The following is a 20338-nucleotide window of genomic DNA, read 5'->3' as shown; positions in this document are numbered from 1 at the left end:
TAGAATATAAAAATGTTCATTATTTGTACACTAATATTTGATGGCAGAGAGTATTGGTTTAAATAATTTTCAGATAATACTTTAGTAAGATGATCTTGTAAAACTTTGGCATTTGAAAAACTAAAGATAATCCAGAGAATCTAGGATTTGTTAGTCCAGACATGCTGTTGAACATCATCCATCTATCTATCTATCTATCTATCTATCTATCTATCAATCAGCTAGCTATTTTAGAGAGAGAGAACCCAAGCAGGCTACGCAAAGCCTGATGAGAGACTCAAACCACCAGATCATAACCTGAGCCAAAATCCAGACTTGGATGCTTAACTGACTGAGCCATCCTGGCACCCTGAAAGCGGTATCTCCTTACCTGACGCCATGGTGGGGGTGGTGCCTGAGGCCAAGGCTGAGTTCCCTCTCGTGAGGGGCCACATCAGCTAAGGTGTAACTGCTGTGAACAACCCTGCTTTTTTTGGTGCCTTGGATACGAGGGAGGAAAACTTAAGTAACAAAATTGTAAGACAAAACACCATCAGTCAAAATAACAGTGGTGAAGGAATTAGTCATTAAAATATTCGGCAGGAAAAACATTTGTACCGCCAGGACGTTTTTAACATAGTACAGAGAGTCAGACCAAGGGGCCCTAACACGCGCGCCTCTGTCGCTGTCGCCTGCGGCGGAGCGTGGGTCCCACCATAGTGAAAGCGCCCCCGGGCGGCTCGAACTGCGAGCGCTTCGGCGTAGCTGTTGACCCCCGAGAGGTGGAGCGTGCCGTGCGTCATGACGCAGTTCCGTTGCGCGAGCTCCGCCCCTGCGCGTACGGCCGCGGTGGGTTTGAACGCTGTTCCCGGGGAAACAACGGCGGACTTGGTGCACCATGGAACCGAGAGTAGTGAAGCCGCCGGGGCAGGATTTGGTAGTAGAGCGTCTGAAAAGCCTCTACGGACTAGGGGGCAGGCACCTCGCCGAGGTGAGGCTTCGCCCTTTCCTCGGCCTTGTCCCTGGGCCCGCGGGCCGGTTTCTGCCGGTGTGAAGCGGCCTGACGCGCAGCTGCGCCAGAGGCCTCGGGGCCGCTGTTCAGAAGGACCCTGGGGGAGGGAGCCACTCTCCGGGGCTCGAGCAGCTCCGCCGGAACCAGGGTTAGCGGAAGGTAGCTGCGGGGGCAGAAGTCATTTGTGGCCACAGATGCTCCATATGTGGGAAAAGCACATTTTATATAAAAAAATTCTTTACTGTAAATTCTTGAAGGTTTATGTTACTACAGGCATAGCATGACACTGTTGAAAGTGTATCTGAACTTTTATTTACAGTGACTTGAGCGGAGTTCGAAAAGCGATTTTAATTTATTTAAAAACTTTACTATTTTGAAAAAAAATTCCAAATTTAAAGTTGCAGGAATATACAAGGAACTCTTGAGCACTTCGCATGGATTTGCCATTGGTTAACATTTCGCCACATTTGCTTTACTATTATCTTCGTATTTTTGACTCCCTACACACATTTTTTTCCTTTTAACTAAGGATAATTTGCCGGTGCTGTGACACTTTTACCCCCAAATATAAATACTTAAATGTATTTTCTAGGAATAAGAATATTCTCTTATATTTGCAGTAACAAATTGAGGAAGCTGACCATTTATACAATAATATGTAACATATAGTTCGTATTCAGATTTCACCAATTATCTAAATAATGTCCTTTATACATTTTTTTTCCTCTGGTGCAGATACAGTCTAAAGATGAGCATTGCATTTGGTTTGTTTCTTTTTTTTTTTCTTTTTTTTTTTTTTTTTCTTTTTAATCTGGAACAGGTTTTTAAGCCCATGTCTTTTATAATGTTGATATTTTAATTTTTTTTTTTTTAGTGAGAGAGACTGGGAGCTGGAGAGTGAGGCAGAGGGAGAATCTTACGCAGGCTCCAAGCTCAGTGTGGAGCCCAACACCAGGCTTGATCCCTGGGATCATGACTTGAGTGGAAATCAAGAGTAGGTTGCTCAACCAACTGAGCCACCCATTTTTGAAGAGTATAGGATAACTGTGTATTGGACTGTCCCTTAACTGGAGTTTCTCTGATGGCTGTTCCTCGTGACTATCTGGTTATGCGTTTTTGGCAGGAATACTACTGGGAGTGATGTGTGGGTTGCGCTTGTTCATTAGGAGACTTGCAATGTTGCTTTGTCCTGTTATTCCGGATATTAATTTTAACCAGTTGGTTAAGGTAGTGTCTACAAGATTTGTCCACTCTAACCTTTGTAATTAACCCTTGTACTTAGTACATAATTGGTGGGGAACTCTTTTTTGAGACTGTAGATTGATTCTTAATATACAAATTAAATATATCTTTTTTTTTTTAAGTATGATTTTTCAAATTTTGATCAGGCTAAATGGAAGAGAAGATCTCTAACCTCCCCAGGTAAGCTGATAGAGTATTTTGTATACTTGGGGGTTTTAACAAATTTAATTTGAGAGAAAACATTAAAAAAAAAATGTTTAGATTTAAGACTAAATGCCAGATATCTTGTGATATTAAGCTTTCTTCAATCGGGTAACAAACTAATAGTAAACCAAGATTTTGTGGGTAAACGTAAGATGTCTTTAAATCAAATTGAATTAATTTTTTTGGTGTTTTAATTACAATTTTTTTTTTTTTTCCTTTAGAAATTGGGTAAAGTATGTTGGGTAAAGAAAACTGCTTTCTTTTTAAGGCATAGACTTTCCAAGTTACTGAGATAATAATTGTTGCACTTGAAGAATTTATCAAATGTACTTGATAATTGTGGGATTGGGTGTATTGGAACATCATGTGGCAATCTGGAAGTAATGTATAACTAACCATTAGTCTTTTGATTTGTTGATACTTCTTTGGTGATGTTTTTACAAGTACAATCGTTGAATTTTGAGGTGATTGCAACAAAAACAGTATGTTTAAAAGTTTTGTCAGAGTAGATTAGAGAATTTCATTTTTTTCCAAGTTTATTTCATTTTGAAATTTTGTAAACACTCTTGAAACATTTCTTCAGTGTGAAAAAAAAGACCCAGTTATTACTGAATCTAGTATCTAAAAAATATCTTAAAATTATATTTTAGTTTGAAATATAGCCTAAAATTTCCAACTTTCTAAAATGTAACAAAAAGTATAGCTCATTTAATTTCTGATGGGGTAAAAATGTATGTTAGACAAAGGTGCATACATTTAAAAATATTTATAGGGATTCCTGGTTGGCTCAGTCAGTAGGGCATGTGACTCCCGATCTTGGGGTTGTAAGTCTGAGCCTCACATTGGCTGTGGAGATTACTTAAAAATAAAACCTTAAGGAAAAAAAAATTCTAAATTTCTTATCAGAGAAGCTCTCTTTGCCTTTTAGTCTCTGAATTTGGATACAGGCTAACAGTCCGTTAAATGTTGAATGTTTAAAATATATAAAATTAAAAAAAAATGTTTAATGTTTGAGACTGATGAAATATCATGATTAGGTAGGAAGAAGGCTGAATTCTGAATTTTAATCTTTCCACTTGCTGGTTCTGTTACTTAGATAACTTCACTAACTTCTCTGGTCCTTAGACTTACCACCATTAGAATAGGGTTAAAGGCACCAATTCTGCTTACTTCAGAGTCAGCTAGCTGTTGCTAGGATCAAATAAGGTAATAAATGAAAGAGCATTTTGTAATCAGTTAAGTGCCATATTAATACAAGGCTTGATGCCTGTTTTCTGAAGTTTGCATTACAGAGATATACACATTAAAATCATTAGATAATTTTGCCATCTTACCTTAGAAGCCTAGAATGAGATTAGTATCTGATTTTAGTAATCTCTGCTTTTTTCTCTTTTGTTAACAGATGATTTGGATATCTTCTCATCTGGTGATAAAGTTGGTTCATCATTAAGATGTTATTCCGATGAAAGAAAGCATTGCACAACACCACTTTGTAGTTCATTCAAACAGTTAAATGTGAATTGGTAAAGTACCCTGAATCCTTACTGTTGCTATCCCCTCAGTGTCTAAAAAACTGGGAGATTAAAGAGTGGTTTGTTTATGTCTTTGCCTTTTTTTTTTTTTTTTTTTTTTTGAGGAAGTAACAAGCAGTCTGGAGCTTGCTGAATGGTTATAGAGACTGATTTATTTTTACTGAGATCTTTGTTATAAAAGCATGAACCTAGCATTCATTACATTTGGTAGTATAATGGAAAGTTATTTACACAGTATAAAACGTGAAGTTATTTTTATGGTTATTCATCCAGGGCCCAAATGAACACCATATTCCCTTTCTTTCTTTCTTTCCTTTTTTTTTTTTAAAGGATGTAGGATAAAAATGAATGCAGGTTTGTTGGGCAGTGATGTTTAACGCCACATTCATTGTCTACTAGGGTAGTAAGCTCTATTTTAGGTAGTTGAGAGAAGGAGATGGAAGAAACCGGTCTGGTGAGTTGGTAACTACAAAATATGCATGATAGAGTGTTGGTCTGTGAGGGGTAAATAGTTTTGTAGAGGAGATTGTACTGTGAGTGAAATCAGTATAAAAACAGTGGAAGCTAAGATGAAATCAAGTTCTCAGTAGGTGTTATTAAAAGCCAGAAATACATGGCAGAAGAAAGTGCTGTGGGTATCAACATTTTGAAATAATGTTAAACCATAAAGATGTATATACATACACAAAATGAAATGTTGAGATAATTGTGGGGAGAGGAAGAGTTAACTGTGCCTAAAATATACATATAATATTAATGTAATTGATATTTGAGAGCTTGAATATTTTATATAATTGCTTCTTTCTCTGCTTAAATGATTTAATCCATATAAAGCACTTAGAATGGTGTTCTAAGTGGTGTTCTTAGAATGGTGTTCTAGTACATAGAAAAGCACTCAAAGTGCTATTACTGTTGTTATTACTGTTTCATTTGGCATTCACAAAGTAGCATTGTTAATCTAGATTTAAGATTTGGACATGAGGTAGATTGAATATAGAGTAAGGAAAGTAAAAAATTGTTTTCAGATTATGAATTTCTGGAAATTATTTTCTTATATTTAACTGATAGTTTTGTCATTTTTTGTTTTTATAAATAATCTGGGTATAATTTCCAGTTATAATTTGAAGCCTTTGAACTATGAAAGTTTTTATAACATTAGACAGTTTTTTCACATTCCCTAGTTATTATCTAATCTGGAATTATAGTACTGTCCAGCACAAGTAGCCACAAGCCACATGAGGCTATTGAGTACTTGAAATGCTGTAAGTACAAAATACACACCGGATTTCAAAGATGGATAAAGAATGCAAAATATCTTAATAATTTTTATATTGATTATATGTTAAAATAATCTTTTAGATATACTGGGTTAAATATAACACATAGTTAAAATGTTATGTCTTTTTATGTTTTTAGTATGGCTCCTAGGGAATTTTAAATTATCTTATGTGATTGAATTATATTCCTTGAACAGCACTGCTCTAGAAATTTCAACTTTGAGATCATCTTTTTGGAGAAAACACCTGAGATTCTAGTTCTGCTTCACCTTACTAGTTATATCACCTGTCCATTATTTAAATTCTTTAGGGTTTGGTTTCTTCCTGTTAGACATTACATTTTTTTAGCTAAAATTATAGCTGACATTACCTGTTATAGTGACCTCACAGAAATATTAGGAATCAAAGGAAAGAGATTGGCAGTTGTAGAACATTCTATAGGTATATGTTATTTTAAATTGTGCCCATTTGAATATGTAGAAAGATGTTTGTAGTGAGTTTTTAGACCATTGGCTGTTATTTTTCATATTTTTATGTTTTCCACTTTAAAATGTTTACTTGTTACTTTGTTTTCAATTTTTGTGCTGTTAATATTTGGAAAGCACTTTTATCTTTTTTAAATACTGTAGAAAACTTCCAGAATGCTGTGATAGAATTTTTTATTTTTAAAGCCTAGATGATGAACTGGATTCTTTTCAAGATTTGAAGCAAAAAGAAGCAAAAGAAGACTTAATTGAAAATGATTATGGAGTTAGTACCTCCAAAATAACCAAGCAGTCTTTTAAAGACATAGAAAAAGGTAAAAGAGATACTCATTTTAGAACAGTCATTTCTTTCATTCTTTTTTTTTTTTAATGTTTTATTTATTTTTGAGAGAGAGAGAGAGAGAGAGGGAGGGAGAGAGCACGAGCCAGGGAGGGACAGAGAGAGAGGGAAACACAGAATCCGAAGCAGACTCCAGGCTCTGATCTGTCAGCTATCCACCTGTGAGATCATGCTCTGAGCCAGAGTTGGACACTCAACCAACTGAGCCATCCAGGTGCCCCTAGAACAGTCATTTAAAAAGTAGCTTTGTTAAGTAGAGCACATAAAGCTTATCCTGTAGTAATAACACTGGTTCTCTGTATATTTCTGTGATCTTGCATTTGTGTAAGCCATGAGGCAGTAATTGTGCTTATTGTTAAACTAAAGAAGAGAAAGATAAACTTCATTGTTTTCCAGTAGTATTCCCATACTCTCAAAACTTACCAAAATAATTAACATACTGTGTAGTATTGATTTTAGGAGTAGAATTTAGTGATTCATCACTTATACACAACACCCAGTGCCCATCTCAACAAGTGCCCTCCTTAGTACACATTATTTAGCACAACCCCTTGCCCCACCTCCCCTCCAGCAACTCTTAGTTTCATCTGTGTATTTAAGAGTCTCTTATGGTTTGCCGCCTTCTCGTTTTTGTCTTATTTTTCCTTCCCTTCCCCTATGCTCATCTGTTTTGTTTCTTAAATTCCACACATGAGTGAAATCATACGATATTTATCTTTCTCTGACTGGTAATTCTCTTAGCATAATATACTCTAGGTTCATCCACATCATTGCAAATGGCAAGGTTTCATTCTTTTAGATCACTGAGTAGTATTCCATTAGATAGATAGTTATAATCTGTATATATAGATATAATCTTCTTTATCCATTCATCAGTCGATGGACATTTGGGCTATTTCCATAATTTGACTCTTGTTGATAGTACTGTTATAAACATTGAGATTCATGTGCTTCTTTGAATCAGCATTCCTGTATCCTTTGAATAAATACCTAGTAGTGCAGTCGCTTGGTCATAGGGTAGTTCTGTTTTAATTTTTTTTTTTTCAATATATGAAGTTTATTGTCAAATTGTTTTCCATACAACACCCAGTGCTCATCCCAAAAGGTGCCTTCCTCAATACCCATCACTCACCCTCCCCTCCCTCCCACCCCCCATCAACCCTCAGTTTGTTCTCAGTTTTTAAGAGTCTCTTATGCTTTGGCTCTCCCACTCTAACCTCTTTTTTTTTTTTCCTTCCTCTCCCCCATGGGTTTCTGTTAAGTTTCTAAGGATCCACATAAGAGTGAAAACATATGGTATCTGTCTTTCTCTGTATGGCTTATTTTACTTAGCATAACACTCTCCAGTTCCATCCACATTGCTACAAAAGGCCATATTTCATTCTTTCTCATTGCCACGTAGTACTCCATTGTGTATGTAAACCACAATTTCTTTATCCATTCATCAGTTGATGGACATTTAGGCTCTTTCCATAATTTGGCTATTGAGAGTGCTGCTATAAACCCTGGGGTACAAGCGACCCTATGCATCAGTACTCCTGTATCCCTTGGGTAAATTCCTAGCAGTGCTACTGCTGGGTCATAGGGTAGGTCTATTTTTACTTTTTTGAGGAACCTCCACACTGTTTTCCAGAGTGGCTTCACCAATTTGCATTCCCACCAACAGTGCAAGAGGGTTCCCGTTTCTCCACATCCTCTCCAGCATCTATAGTCTCCTGATTTGTTCATTTTGGCCTCTCTGACTGGTGTGAGGTGATATCTGAGTGTGGTTTTGATTTGTATTTCCCTGATGAGGAATGACGTTGAGCATCTTTTCATGTGCCTGTTGGCCATCCGGATGTCTTCTTTAGAGAAGTGTCTGTTCATGTTTTCTGCCCATTTCTTCACTGGGTTATTTGGTTTTCAGGTGTGGAGTTTGGTGAGCTCTTTATAGATTTTGGATACTAGCCCTTTGTCCGATATGTCATTTGCAAATATCTTTTCCCATTCCGTTGGTTGCCTTTTAGTCTTGTTGGTTGTTTCCTTTGCTGTGCAGAAGCTTTTTATCTTCATGAGGTCCCAGTAGTTCATTTTTGCTTTTAATTCCCTTGCCTTTGGAGATGTGTCAAGTAAGAGATTGCTACGGCTGAGGTCAGAGAGGTCTTTTCCTGCTTTCTCCTCTAGGGTTTTGATGGTTTCCTGTCTCACATTCAGGTCCTTTATCCATTTTGAGTTTATTTTTGTGAATGGTGTGAGAAAGTGGTCTAGTTTCAATCTTCTGCATGTTGCTGTCCAGTTCTCCCAGCACCATTTGTTAAAGAGACTGTCTTTTTTCCATCGGATATTCTTTCCTGCTTTGTCAAAGATTAGTTGGCCATGCTTTTGTGGGTCTAGTTCTGGGGTTTGTATTCTATTGCATTGGTCTATATGTCTGTTTTTGTGCCAATACCATGCTGTCTTGATGATTATAGCTTTGTAGTAGAGGCCAAAGTCTGGGATTGTGATGCCTCCTGCTTTGGTCTTCTTCAAAATTACTTTGGCTATTCGGGGTCATTTGTGGTTCCATATGAATTTTAGGATTGCTTGTTCTAGTTTCGAGAAGAATGCTGGTGCAATTTTGATTGGGATTGCATTGAATGTGTAGATAGCTTTGGGTAGTATTGACATTTTGACAATATTTATTCTTCCAATCCATGAGCACGGAATGTTTTTCCATTTCTTTATATCTTCTTCAATTTCCTTCATAAACTTTCTATAGTTTTCAGCATACAGATCTTTTACATCTTTGGTTAGATTTATCCCTAGGTATTTTATGCTTCTTGGTGTAATTGTGAATGAGATCAGTTTCTTTATTTGTCTTTCTGTTGCTTCATTGTTAGTGTATAAGAATGCAACTGATTTCTGTACATTGATTTTGTATCCTGCAACTTTGCTGAATTCATGTATCAGGTCTAGCAGACTTTTGGTGGAGTCTATCGGATTTTCCATGTATAATATCATGTCCTCTGCAAAAAGCGAAAGCTTGACTTCATCTTTGCCAATTTGGATGCCTTTGATTTCCTTTTGTTGTCTGATTGCTTATGCTAGCACTTCCAACGCTATGTTAAACAACAGTGGTGAGAGTGGACATCCCTGTTGTGTTCCTGATCTCAGGGGAAAAGCCCTGAGTTTTTCCCCATTGAAGATGATGTTAGCTGTGGGCTTTTCATAAATGGCTTTTATGATGTTTAAGTATGTTCCTTCTATCCTGACTTTCTGAAGGGTTTTTATTAAGAAGGTTGCTGAATTTGTCAAATGCCTTTTCTGCATCAATTGACAGGATCATATTGTTCTTTTATTAACGTGATGTATCACGTTGATTGATTTGCAAATGTTGAACCAGCCCTGCAGCCCAGGAATGAATCCCACTGGATTATGGTGAATAATTCTTTTTCTATGCTGTTGAATTCGATTTGCTAGTATCTTATTGAGAATTTTTGCATCCATATTCATCCGGGATATTGGCCTGTAGTTCTCTTTTTTTACTGGGTCTCTGTCTGGTTTAGGAATCAAAGTAATACTGGCTTCATAGAATGAGTCTGGAAGTTTTCCTTCCCTTTCTATTTTTTGGAATAGCTTGAGAAGGATAGGTATTATCTCTGCTTTAAACGTCTGGTAGAACTCCCCTGGGAAGCCATCTGGTCCTGGACTCTTATTTGTTGGGAGATTTTTGATGACTGATTCAATTTCTTCACTGGTTATGGGTCTGTTCAAGCTTTCTATTTCCTCCTGATTGAGTTTTGGAAGTGTGTGGGTGTTTAGGAATTTGTCCATTTCTTCCAGGTTGCCCAGTTTGTTAGCATATAATTTTTCATAGTATTCCCTGATAATTGCTTGTATCTCTGAGGGACTGGTTGTAATAATTCCATTTTCATTCATGATTTTATCTATTTGGGTCATCTCCCTTTTCTTTTTGAGAAGCCTGGCTAGAGGTTTGTCAATTTTGTTTATTTTTTCAAAAAACCAACTCTTGTTTTTGTTGATCTGCTCTACAGTTTTTTTTAGATTCTATATTGTTTATTTCTGCTCTGATCTTTATTATTTCTCTTCTTCTGCTGGGTTTAGGCTGCCTTTGCTGTTCTGCTTCTGTTTCCTTTAGGTGTGCTGTTAGATTTTGTATTTGGGATTTTTCTTGTTTCTTGAGATAGGCCTGGATTGCAGTGTATTTTCCTCTCAGGACTGCCTTTGCTGCATCCCAAAGCGTTTGGATTGTTGTATTTTCATTTTCGTTTGTTTCCATATCTTTTTTAATTTCTTCTCTAATTGCCTGGTTGACCCACTCATTCTTTAGTAGGGTGTTCTTTAACCTCCCTGCTTTTGGAGGTTTTCCAGACTTTTTCCTGTGGTTGATTTCAAGCTTCATAGCATTGTGGTCTGAAAGTATGCATGGTATGATCTCAATTCTTGTATACTTATGAAGGGCTGTTTTGTGACCCAGTATATGATCTATCTTGGAGAATGTTGCATGTGCACTCGAGAAGAAAGTATATTCTGTTGCTTTGGGATGTAGAGTTCTAAATATATCTGTCAAGTCCAACTGATCCAATGTATCATTCAGGGCCCTTGTTTCTTTATTGACCGTGTGTCTAGATGATCTATCCATTGCTGTAAGTGGAGTATTAAAGTCCCCTGTAATTACCACATTCTTATCAATAAGGTTGCTTATGTTTATGAGTAATTGTTTTATTTATTTGGGGGCTCCCATATTCGGTGCATAGACATTTATAATTGTTAGCTCTTCCTGATGGATAGACCCTGTAATTATTATATAATGCCCTTCTTCATCTCCTGTTACAGTCTTTAAAGTCTAGTTTGTCTGATATCAGTATTGCTACTCCAGCTTTCTTTTGACTTCCAGTAGCAAGATAGTTCGCCATCCCCTCACTCTCAATTTGAAGGTGTCCTCAGGTCTAAAATGAGTCTCTTGTAGACAGCAAATAGGTGGGTCTTGTTTTTTTATCCATTCTGATACCCTATGTCTTTTGGAGGCGCATTTAATCCATTTACATTCAGTGTTATTATAGAAAGATACGGGTTTAGAGTCATTGTGATGTCTGTATGTTTTATGCTTGTAGTGATGTCTCTGGTACTTTGTCTCACAGGATCCCCCTTAGGATCTCTTGTAGGGCTGGTTTAGTGGTGATGAATTCCTTCAGTTTTTGTTTGTTTGGGAAGACCTTTATCTCTTTCTCTATTCTAAATGACAGATTTGCTGGATAAAGGATTCTCGGCTGCATATTTTTCCGTTCATCACATTGAAGATCTCCTGCCATTCTTTTCTGGCCTGCCAAGTTTCAGAAGAGAGATCAGTCACGAGTCTTATAGGTCTCCCTTTATATATTAGGGCACGTTTATCCCTCGCTGTTTTCAGAATTTTCTCTTTATCCTTGTATTTGCCAGTTTCACTATGATATGTCGTGCAGAAGATCAATTCAAGTTACGTCTGAAGGGAGTTGTCTGTGCCTCTTGGATTTCATTGCCTTTTTCCTTTCCCAGATCTGGGAAGTTCTCAGCTATTATTTCTTCAAGTACACCTTCAGCACCTTTCCCTCTTGCTTCTTCTTCTGGAATACCAATTATGCGTAGATTATTTCTCTTTAGTGCATCACTTAGTTCTCTAGTTTTCCCCTCATACTCCTGGATTTTTTTCTCTCTCTTTTTCTCAGCTTCCTGATTTTCCATAATTTTATCTTCTAGTTCACCTATTCTCTCCTCTGCCTCTTCAATCTGAGCCGTGGTCGTTTCCATTTTATTTCACAGCTTGTTTATAGCATTTTTTAGCTCCTCCTGACTATTCCTTAGTCCCTTGATCCCTGTAGCAATAGATTTTCTGCTGTCCTCTATGCTGTTTTCAAGCCCAGCGATTAATTTCATGACTATTATTCTAAATTCACTTTCTGTTATATTGTTTAAATTCTTTTTGATCAGTTCGTTAGCTGTTGTTATTTCCTGGAGATTCTTTTGAGGGGAATTCTTCAGTTTGGTCTTTTGGATAGTCCCTGGAATGGTGCAGACCTGCAGGGCACTTCCCTGTACTGTCTTGAATAACTTGCATTGGTGGGCGGGGCAGCAGTGAGACCTGATGTCTGCCCCCAGCCCACCGCTAGGGCCACAGTCAGACTGGTGTGTACCTTCTCTTCCCCTCTCCTAAGGGCAGGATTCACTGTGGGGTGGCGTGGCCTGTCTGGGCTACTTGCACACTGCCAGGCTTGTGGTGCTGGGGAACTGGTGTATTAGCTGGGGTGGATAGCCAAGGTGCACGGGGGCGGGAGTGGCAGGCTCAGCTCCCTTCTCCTTCTTCTCCTTTCGGTGATCCGCTTCGGGAGGGGCCCTGTGGCACCGGGAGGGAGTCAGACCCTCTGCTTGAGGGATGGATCCGCAGAAGCACAGCATTCGGTGTTTGCGCAGTGCAAGCAAGTTCCTTGGCAGGAACTGGTTCCCTTTGGGATTTTGGCTGGGGGATGGGCGAGGGAGATGGCCCTGGCGAGCGCCTTTGTTCCCAGCCAAGCTGAGCTCTGTTGTCCGGGGCTCAGCAACTCTCCCTCCCGTTTTCCTCCAGCCTTCCCACTCTCAGAGTAGAGCTGTTAACTTATAACCTTCCAGATGTTAAGTCCCGCTTGCTGTCCAAACACACTCCGTCTGGCCCCTCCGCATTTGCCAGCCAGACTTGGGGTCTCTGCTTGGCTGGCAGGCTGCCCCTCCCCCCGGCTCCCGGCTCCCTCCCGCCAGTCCCTGTAGCGCACACCGCCTCTCCACCCTTCCTACCCTCTTCCGTGGGCCTCTCGTCTGCACTTGGCTCCAGAGACTCCATTCTGCTAGTTTTCTGGTGGTTTTCTGGGTTATTTAGGCAGGTGTAGGTGGATTCTAAGTGACCAGCAGGATGCAGTGATCCTAGCATCCTCCTACGCTGCCATCTTCCCCTCTGTTTTAAATTTTTTGAGGAACCTCCATACAGTTTTCAACTAAGTACTTTTTATAATTTCTTGTTTTTTTTTCATAGCAGTATTTGTTAGGAAGTCAGTAAATATTGTGGTAAATTTGAGTAAACCCTTAATATTTTAAGACTACTGCAGATTGCTTAAGGTACGACTTCTTCAGGCACTTGTTTAATAACTCTCTCTGTACATGGCTGCATGTCATAGTTTTGTCAGGATTTCAGGGCACCCAGAGATGGCTTCCTCTTGGCTGCAAGACTTTTAGAGCACTGTTCCCTCTCTGATAGCCTCCGCGCATCTCTTCTGGGCATACATTGTACGCAACACAAACTCATTTCTCCCTTCCTGCTCTTTGTCATCCTCTTTGTTCCATTCATCTCAGTTTGAGGAAAATGAAAAATAATTATGCCTGGACTTTGTTTCCGGCTACATGGTGGATTTTCCCCCTGAAAAACAATTGAAAATAGAGGATAATGTAAAAAAAAAAAAAAAAAAAAGGGTGAATATATTGAAAAGTTAACATAATTAAGGAATATTTAAGCTACTGATTGTGAGCTGGGAATCTAGAAAGGCAAGCAGCGCACTGAAAGTGTCTTTCACTTTAAGGGCGTTTGCTGGACTGAGTGAAGTGAAACTTTTTCTTTGTTAAAAATTCATGTAATTTTTATTTTGGCTCCCTAGGGTCTGTCCAAGATGGGGAGTAAAATAGACCCCCTTCTTAAACCTGGCGTTCTGGGAGTAAAATAGGAGGCCCCCTTCTTAAAACTGGTGTTCTCAGGAAGGCTAATGCAAGTTAAAACCACAGCTTTCAGTATTAACAGAAAATAAACTCTGACAATACAGTGTTGGCAAAGAAATGAAGCAAGAGGAACTTGCTCATCCGCTGCTGTTGGGAGAGTAAATTAGTATAAGCACTTTGGGAAGCATTTTGGCATCACTAACACAGTTGAACATGTACATGTACCCTGTGATCCAGCATTGTTGCTGTTAGTCATATACCCTAGGTAAACTCTTGAATGCGTGTAACAGGAGCCATGTGCATAGAGCATCTATGTAGACAAACAGCTCACGTATCGACCTATAGTAGAATGTTGGCATATAAAAATATAAAACAAAATGAAGTAGTGAAGATTTTGACCTGATTCTGTCATTAACATAAGAACATACTTAAAGGAGGTTATAGAAATTACATAATTGCATCATTAAATGATTACAGATATTATATAAAGTTTAAAACAGGCAAAACAATAGGCAAAACAAAGTCTTAAAAATTTTTTTTACCCAAGTAGTAAAAATTTAAAAAGTAAAGCAATGGTTAATGCTATATTTGGCTTAGTAGTTAATTTGGTTTAAGGGAGAGAAGGGAATGTGATCTGGGGCTTCTGAGGTAATTTTCCATTTCTTGGCCTAGGCAGTTAATACATGAATATTTTCATGCACTTTGAAATCTATTTTGAAATAATTTCAGACTTACAAAAAAGTTGCAAAAAGAGCAAAGAGCATCTGTAAGACCTTTACACAGATCTTCTAAATGTTAACATTTTATCACATTTATTGTATAATTCTTTCTCTCTGCAAGTCTCTACTTGGAGACTTCTTTTTTTGTTTTGTTTTGTTGTTTTTGAGAGAGACATGAGTGGGGAGGAGGGACAAGGGAGAGAGCGACAGAATCCCAAGCAGGGTCCATGCTTAGCACGGAGGCTGACACACGGCTCGATCTCGCGACCGTGAGAGCACAACCTGGGCCAAAATCAAGAGTCAGGTGCTCAGCTGACTGAGTCACCCAGGCAGCCCAATACTTGGAGACTTTTTACAATACTATAATTCACATTTAAAGTAACTTTCTGAAGATTACTCTGAAATACTTAAAACTGTAAATTAATAAGCTTGGTAATTTTTTTTACCAGTTGCCCAGCCAACTAATTTGGCCGCAAATTCAAGAAATTGGACTGAATGTTGTAGTGATGCAAGTGACTGTCCTCTGAGACGTGTTAGCTATCCGACATCTAAAGTACCAAACAAGCACAGAATACTTCCATATCAGATTAATCAGATATATGATGAATTATTTCAAATACATCAGAAACTGCAGGTAAGAACTCAAAACTGAATTTAGAATTCAGATGTATTTATGTTCTAAATACCAAACATTTATAAAATTTGAATAGAGTATGTCATTTAAATTATTTTAGGTAAGTCTGTTGAGATACGGTGAGAAGGGACAAATTTATTGCAATTATTGAAGGGAAATTTTATAGCTGAGGGAAAAATTTAAATGGTGTTTTTATGAATAGGTATATTTCTTGGATTTCAGACTGTCTGGTGTTTTATGTTTATTTCTTTATTTCCATCCCATCCTTGCTTCTGAAATAAAACAATATCTGCTGGTAAAATGTGCTTTTTCTGTTTTTTTTTTTAGTTTGTTTGTTTGTTTATTTATTTATTTATTTAGAGAGAACCAGCAGGGGAGGGGCAGAGAGAGAGAGGATCCGAAGCAGGTTCTGTGCTGACATCAGAGAGCCTGGTGTGGGGCTTGAACTCACAAACTGTGAGATCATGACCTAAGCTGAAGTTGGATGCTTAACTGACTTAGCCACCCAGGTGCCCTTAAAATGTGCTTTTTGAAGTAGTGTTCCTGATGCATTGTTTTAAATACCTATACATAAGAAGTTCTCTTGTCACTTCTCACCAGAATTCAGTTCAGAACATTGATATTTTGTCTTCTTCGGGATTTTTTTATTTCTAAAAGATGTAATTCATATATTTATTAAGTGTCCACTAGGTGGGAGTACAGAAGGAAGCAAAAGTATGTATAATACACAATTCCTGACTGAAACTGTTCTAGCTGGAATTGTACATATGTTTGCATACAATGAAATGGTTACACATTTTTTTAAAAACTAGTATTAAAAAAAGAACAACCCAGTATCTCATTTTGTCTAAATAATTCAGATTATAATTACTATAGCATTTCAGAAAAATTATTTTTGCCTAAAATCACTGGAGAAAAGCTCAAGGAGAGTCTAAAGTTGACTGAGAAAAAATTTAGAGAGGAGGTGGGAAGGCCATTCCAGGTGGCAAGGAGTTGGAGGGGAGAAGTTTTGGGAAAGGAGTGATTTGTCAGACTGAGTTTATCAGCCTGTCTGAAGAAAGAACAGCCAGGCTAGCTGTTACAGGCTTTTTTAAAATGTGCTTTGTTTTTTTAAAGAGAACTTTTTATTTATTTATTTATTTATTTATTTATTTATTTATTAATGTCTTTGTGTATTTTTAATGTTTGTTTACATCTGAGAGAGAGGGAGAGACAGAGCGCAAGCGGCTGAGGGGCAGAGAGAGAGGGAGACAGAATCTGAAGCAGGCTCCAGGCTCTGAGCTGTCAGCACAGAGCCTGATGTGGGGCTTGAACCCACGAGCCATGAAATCATGACCTGAGCTGAAGTCAGACACTTAACTGACTAAGCCACCCAGGCACCCCTGTTTTTGTTTTATTTTTGAGAGAGGGAGCGCGTGCACATTGCGGGGAGGAGCAGAGAGAGAGAGGGAGGCAGAATTGGAAGCAGGCTCCAGGCTCAGCTAATCAGCACACAGCCCAGTGTGGGGCTCGAACTCACGAATGGTGAAGTCATGCCCTGAGCTGAAGTCCAACTGAGCCACCCACGTGTCCCAGCTGCTACAGGTTTTTAAGCAAATGAGTGACAGAGTAACAAATAGCGCATTGGAAAGATTCTTTTACTAATAATTTATAAGATAAAAAAGAATTAGCAGGCAAAAAGAATAAGCAAGTTTGTAAAGATACATCATTTACTGTAAACACAATATAGATACGAATATTTAATTAAAAATGAAGTGCAGTGGATTAATCTAGTTTAATTTATAGTTGACTCTAACTTAAACATTTTTTTTTTTGGTCATCTGTTATGTTATTAAGTGTACATATTTTGTCTTACTCTTTGATTTTATTCAACATACATTTGAACACTTGTTAATATGTATTTGCGTGCTTGGTGTTGAGTGTATGGAAGTAAATAAAATATTTATGGTTCTTGCCACACATAGCTTATTAAAATCAATTGTGAGCACTCATATAGTTATAATTTTATAAATTTAAGTAAATAATATAGGTACAGTATGAAACCTGATTGGGATAGATTGAAAGGTCAGGTAAGGTTTTCTGAGAAAGTAACATTTAAATTAAACTGTGGAGGAAGAATAAGGGATAAGCCCTACTAGACTGTGATGGTCTAGTATGAGAAGCCCTAGAAGCCTGATGATATGTTCATTCAAGGAAATTGTAGTAAGTAACAGGATTTTTAGAGTAGGGGAATTGCTTAATGTAATGTATGCTTATTAAATCAATGGGTTGTAGGGGCATAGGTGTGGAAGTTGGGAGACTGGGAAGGATATCCTACTGTAATCATGCAGGTGAGAGGTAATGGTAACTTGGACTGGATGGTGGCAGAGAAATGGAATTGAATAGATTAGAGATTGCTTTTGGAGGTAAAATTGGCTAGACTTGGTGTAATGAGTTGAATGTGGTATAGGAGAGAATAGGTGTCTGGGATGATTCCCATATTTCTGGTTTGTACAACTTAGAAGAATAGATACAGAGAGAAAGATCAAGATTTTAGTTTGGAATGGATTAAGTTTGAGGATTTAATGGAGACATAATAGTTAAAAGCTTGGCATTTAGAACAAAGGTCTTGGATGTGTAACTAAATTGGGAGTCATTCACATAGATATTTAAAGCTGTCACCTGTAGCTGAGATCTAGAGAGAGGGCAGAATGTGAAGACATGTGACTAGTCTGATGGTGTCCTGGGTTAGGATGATGGGTAGAAAGAAGTGAATGGAGTCTAAACATTTTTAAGGGATGGGATCAGTAGGTCTTGGAGATTGTTTTGATATGGAAGGTGTACAGTAGGGTTTTATTCTTTTTATTCTTTTTAATGTTTATTTATTTTGAGAGAGAGAGCGGGGAAGGGGTAGAGAGAGAAGGAAAGAGAATCCCAAGCATGGGATTGCTGACAATCCATGCTGATAGCTTGGAGCTGGATGCAAGGCCCTGTCTAACTAACTGTGAGATCATGACCTGAGCGGAAATCAAGAGTTGGATGATTAACCAACTGAGCCACCCAGGCACCCCATTCAGTAGGGTTTTAGTCAAGAATGAAATGTAGGTTTATTCTTTTGGCTATTGGATAAATGATGCTGCTTTTTGTTAAGGGTAGGGAACAAAACTGGAGGAGGAGAGAATTCTGTTTTTTTGAAATTTATTTTTTCCTTTTGAATGTTTTTTTGAAATGTATAACTTCAATTTTTGTGCAGGAAATAATTCCTTTATTATTATTATTAGTATCTTTTCATTTGCAACATTTGACTAGGTAACACTGTATTTTAGTTTTTAAAAGTTTATAAAATACTTAGGACCTACAGAAAAACATAGGGAATATTATAATATCAACTGTATACCCATTAATATTGCATAATGCTAATGTTTTATTAATAATTCTATATATTATTTTTAAAAGAAATAGAGTATTTCACTTAGAGTTGAAACAGCCTTCTTCCCTCCCATTTCTTCTCCCTTTTCCCAGAATTAAGCACTCCCTTGAAATTGGTGTGGATCCGTTGTCTCCTATTTTAGCACTTTTATGTATTCACATGTAGTAATTGCTTTGAATGTTTTAAAACATTACATAAGTAATGATATATTGTGGCTTTCTTTTTGTAGTTTCTTTGCTTCATTCATTGTTATATTTTTGGATTTATGTGTTTGGAAAATGTAGATCTAGTTCATTCATTTTATTTTTTTATTTTTTATTTTTTAAGATACTCATTAAAAAATTTTTTTTAATGTTTATTTTTGAGAGAGAGAGAGACAGAAACAGAAGCAGGGGAGGGCAGAGAGAGGGGCAGATATAGAATCGGACGCGGGCTCCAAGCTCCGAGCTGTTAGCACAGAACCTGATGTGGGTCTCCAACTCATGAGCCATGAGATCATGACCTGCGCTGCAGTTGGATGCCTAACCTACTGAGCCACCCAGGCGCCCGTATTTAACTGCCATGTAGGATTTCGGCCTCTAAATAAACCACCATTACTTTATTTATTTCTATATAAATATATAAGATGGAGTTTATACTTTACAAATAGTTCTGTTTAAGTATCCTTAACTTATAAGAAGAAAATGTGCAGGGTGCTACTAAATTGTTCTCCAAAGTGGCTGTGCCTACTTATTTACGTTCCCATCGTCAACATCCCAGAGTTGTCTTTCCCCCATAATCTGATAGCTGTCTCACTGATGTAGTTTGCATTTTTTGTCTGTGAATGTTAAATCCATTAAGATGATTCTGAGTTCTGACACTAATGAGACCATATTTTTAAGCGAACCAGAATAGTAATTTGCAGATGCATATCCACCACTTTGAGTAAAAGTACCAATTTCTTTTATATTAAATCTGAATGTTAAAAGTATATGAGATGACAACTCTGTGTTCAGGAGTTAAGTTTCAATTTTGTAGAATTCTGGGATTCTTTGTTAATCAAACAATATAAGCATCATAGTAGGACATTCTGGCTTTCATCATGCTGAGATAAAAGAATTCTAGCAAGTTTTTGTTAACAGTTGACCAATGGTGGTGCATCTGTTAATGATTGCATTAGAATCCATCTCTTCCAAGGCTAAGTATATCTCCCTCAGGAACTGCTGGAACTGAGGCAGGTGAAGGCAGGTGGAGGCCTGGTCCCAGAAAGTTTCTACATCTAAAACCTGATAGTCAAAAAAAGGTCTACTAAATAAATCTTTTTTTTTTTTTTAAGTTTTTAAGTCCAGTTAACATACAATGTTATGTTAGTTTCAGGTGTGCAATATAGTGATTAAACAATTCCATACATCTTGAGCCATCTCCAATAAAGGGAAAATGTGATATATCCTCACAGTGGCCTCCTGAGCGCTACATAAAACAGTGAACACGCATCAAATAGTTCCAGAAGCTAGGACGTCCAAGATCAAGCTTCAGCAGATTCATTGTCTGTTGGGAGCCCACTTTCCAGTTCATAGACAGCCATCTTTTTGTTGTATCCTTACATGTTGGAAGGGCCTCTTATTTTTTTTAAAGTGTACAATTTAGTTATTTTTGGTATATTCAAAGAGTATATGCTGCCATCAGCACAGCCAATTTTAAAATATTTTCATTATCCAGTCTACTCATTAGATACCTCCCACCCCACCTAACTCCTCTCAGCCCTAGGCAACCATTAATCTATTTTCTGGGTATAGATTTGTTTATTCTGGACTTTTCATATAAATGCAATAAT

General features: G+C 37.7%; 1 protein-coding gene across 7 annotated transcripts in view; it reads left to right on the top strand.

The window, feature by feature from the left end:
* The first annotated feature begins 765 nt into the window (after positions 1–765).
* CCDC138 (coiled-coil domain containing 138) overlaps positions 766–20338 on the top strand; it is a 134313-nt gene continuing 114740 nt past the window's right edge. For 2 of the 7 annotated variants that reach the window (XM_042931828.1, XM_042931831.1), the window contains exons 1-5: positions 784–970; positions 2356–2413; positions 3840–3960; positions 5918–6045; positions 14932–15116. In XM_042931828.1, the coding sequence (XP_042787762.1) occupies positions 878–970; positions 2356–2413; positions 3840–3960; positions 5918–6045; positions 14932–15116 (585 nt within the window). In that variant the 5' untranslated portion in view covers positions 784–877. Of the gene's footprint in view, positions 971–2355; positions 2414–3839; positions 3961–5917; positions 6046–14931; positions 15117–20338 lie in introns of all 7 variants that reach the window. The other 5 variants (XM_042931833.1, XM_042931829.1, XM_042931827.1 and 2 more) reach the window with 5 other exon arrangements.

The sequence above is a fragment of the Panthera leo genome, chromosome A3, assembly GCF_018350215.1.
Source record: "Panthera leo isolate Ple1 chromosome A3, P.leo_Ple1_pat1.1, whole genome shotgun sequence".
NCBI lineage: Eukaryota > Metazoa > Chordata > Mammalia > Carnivora > Felidae > Panthera > Panthera leo.
Note: the sequence above shows the minus strand (reverse complement) of the source record. Positions and strands in the feature narration are given on the sequence as shown.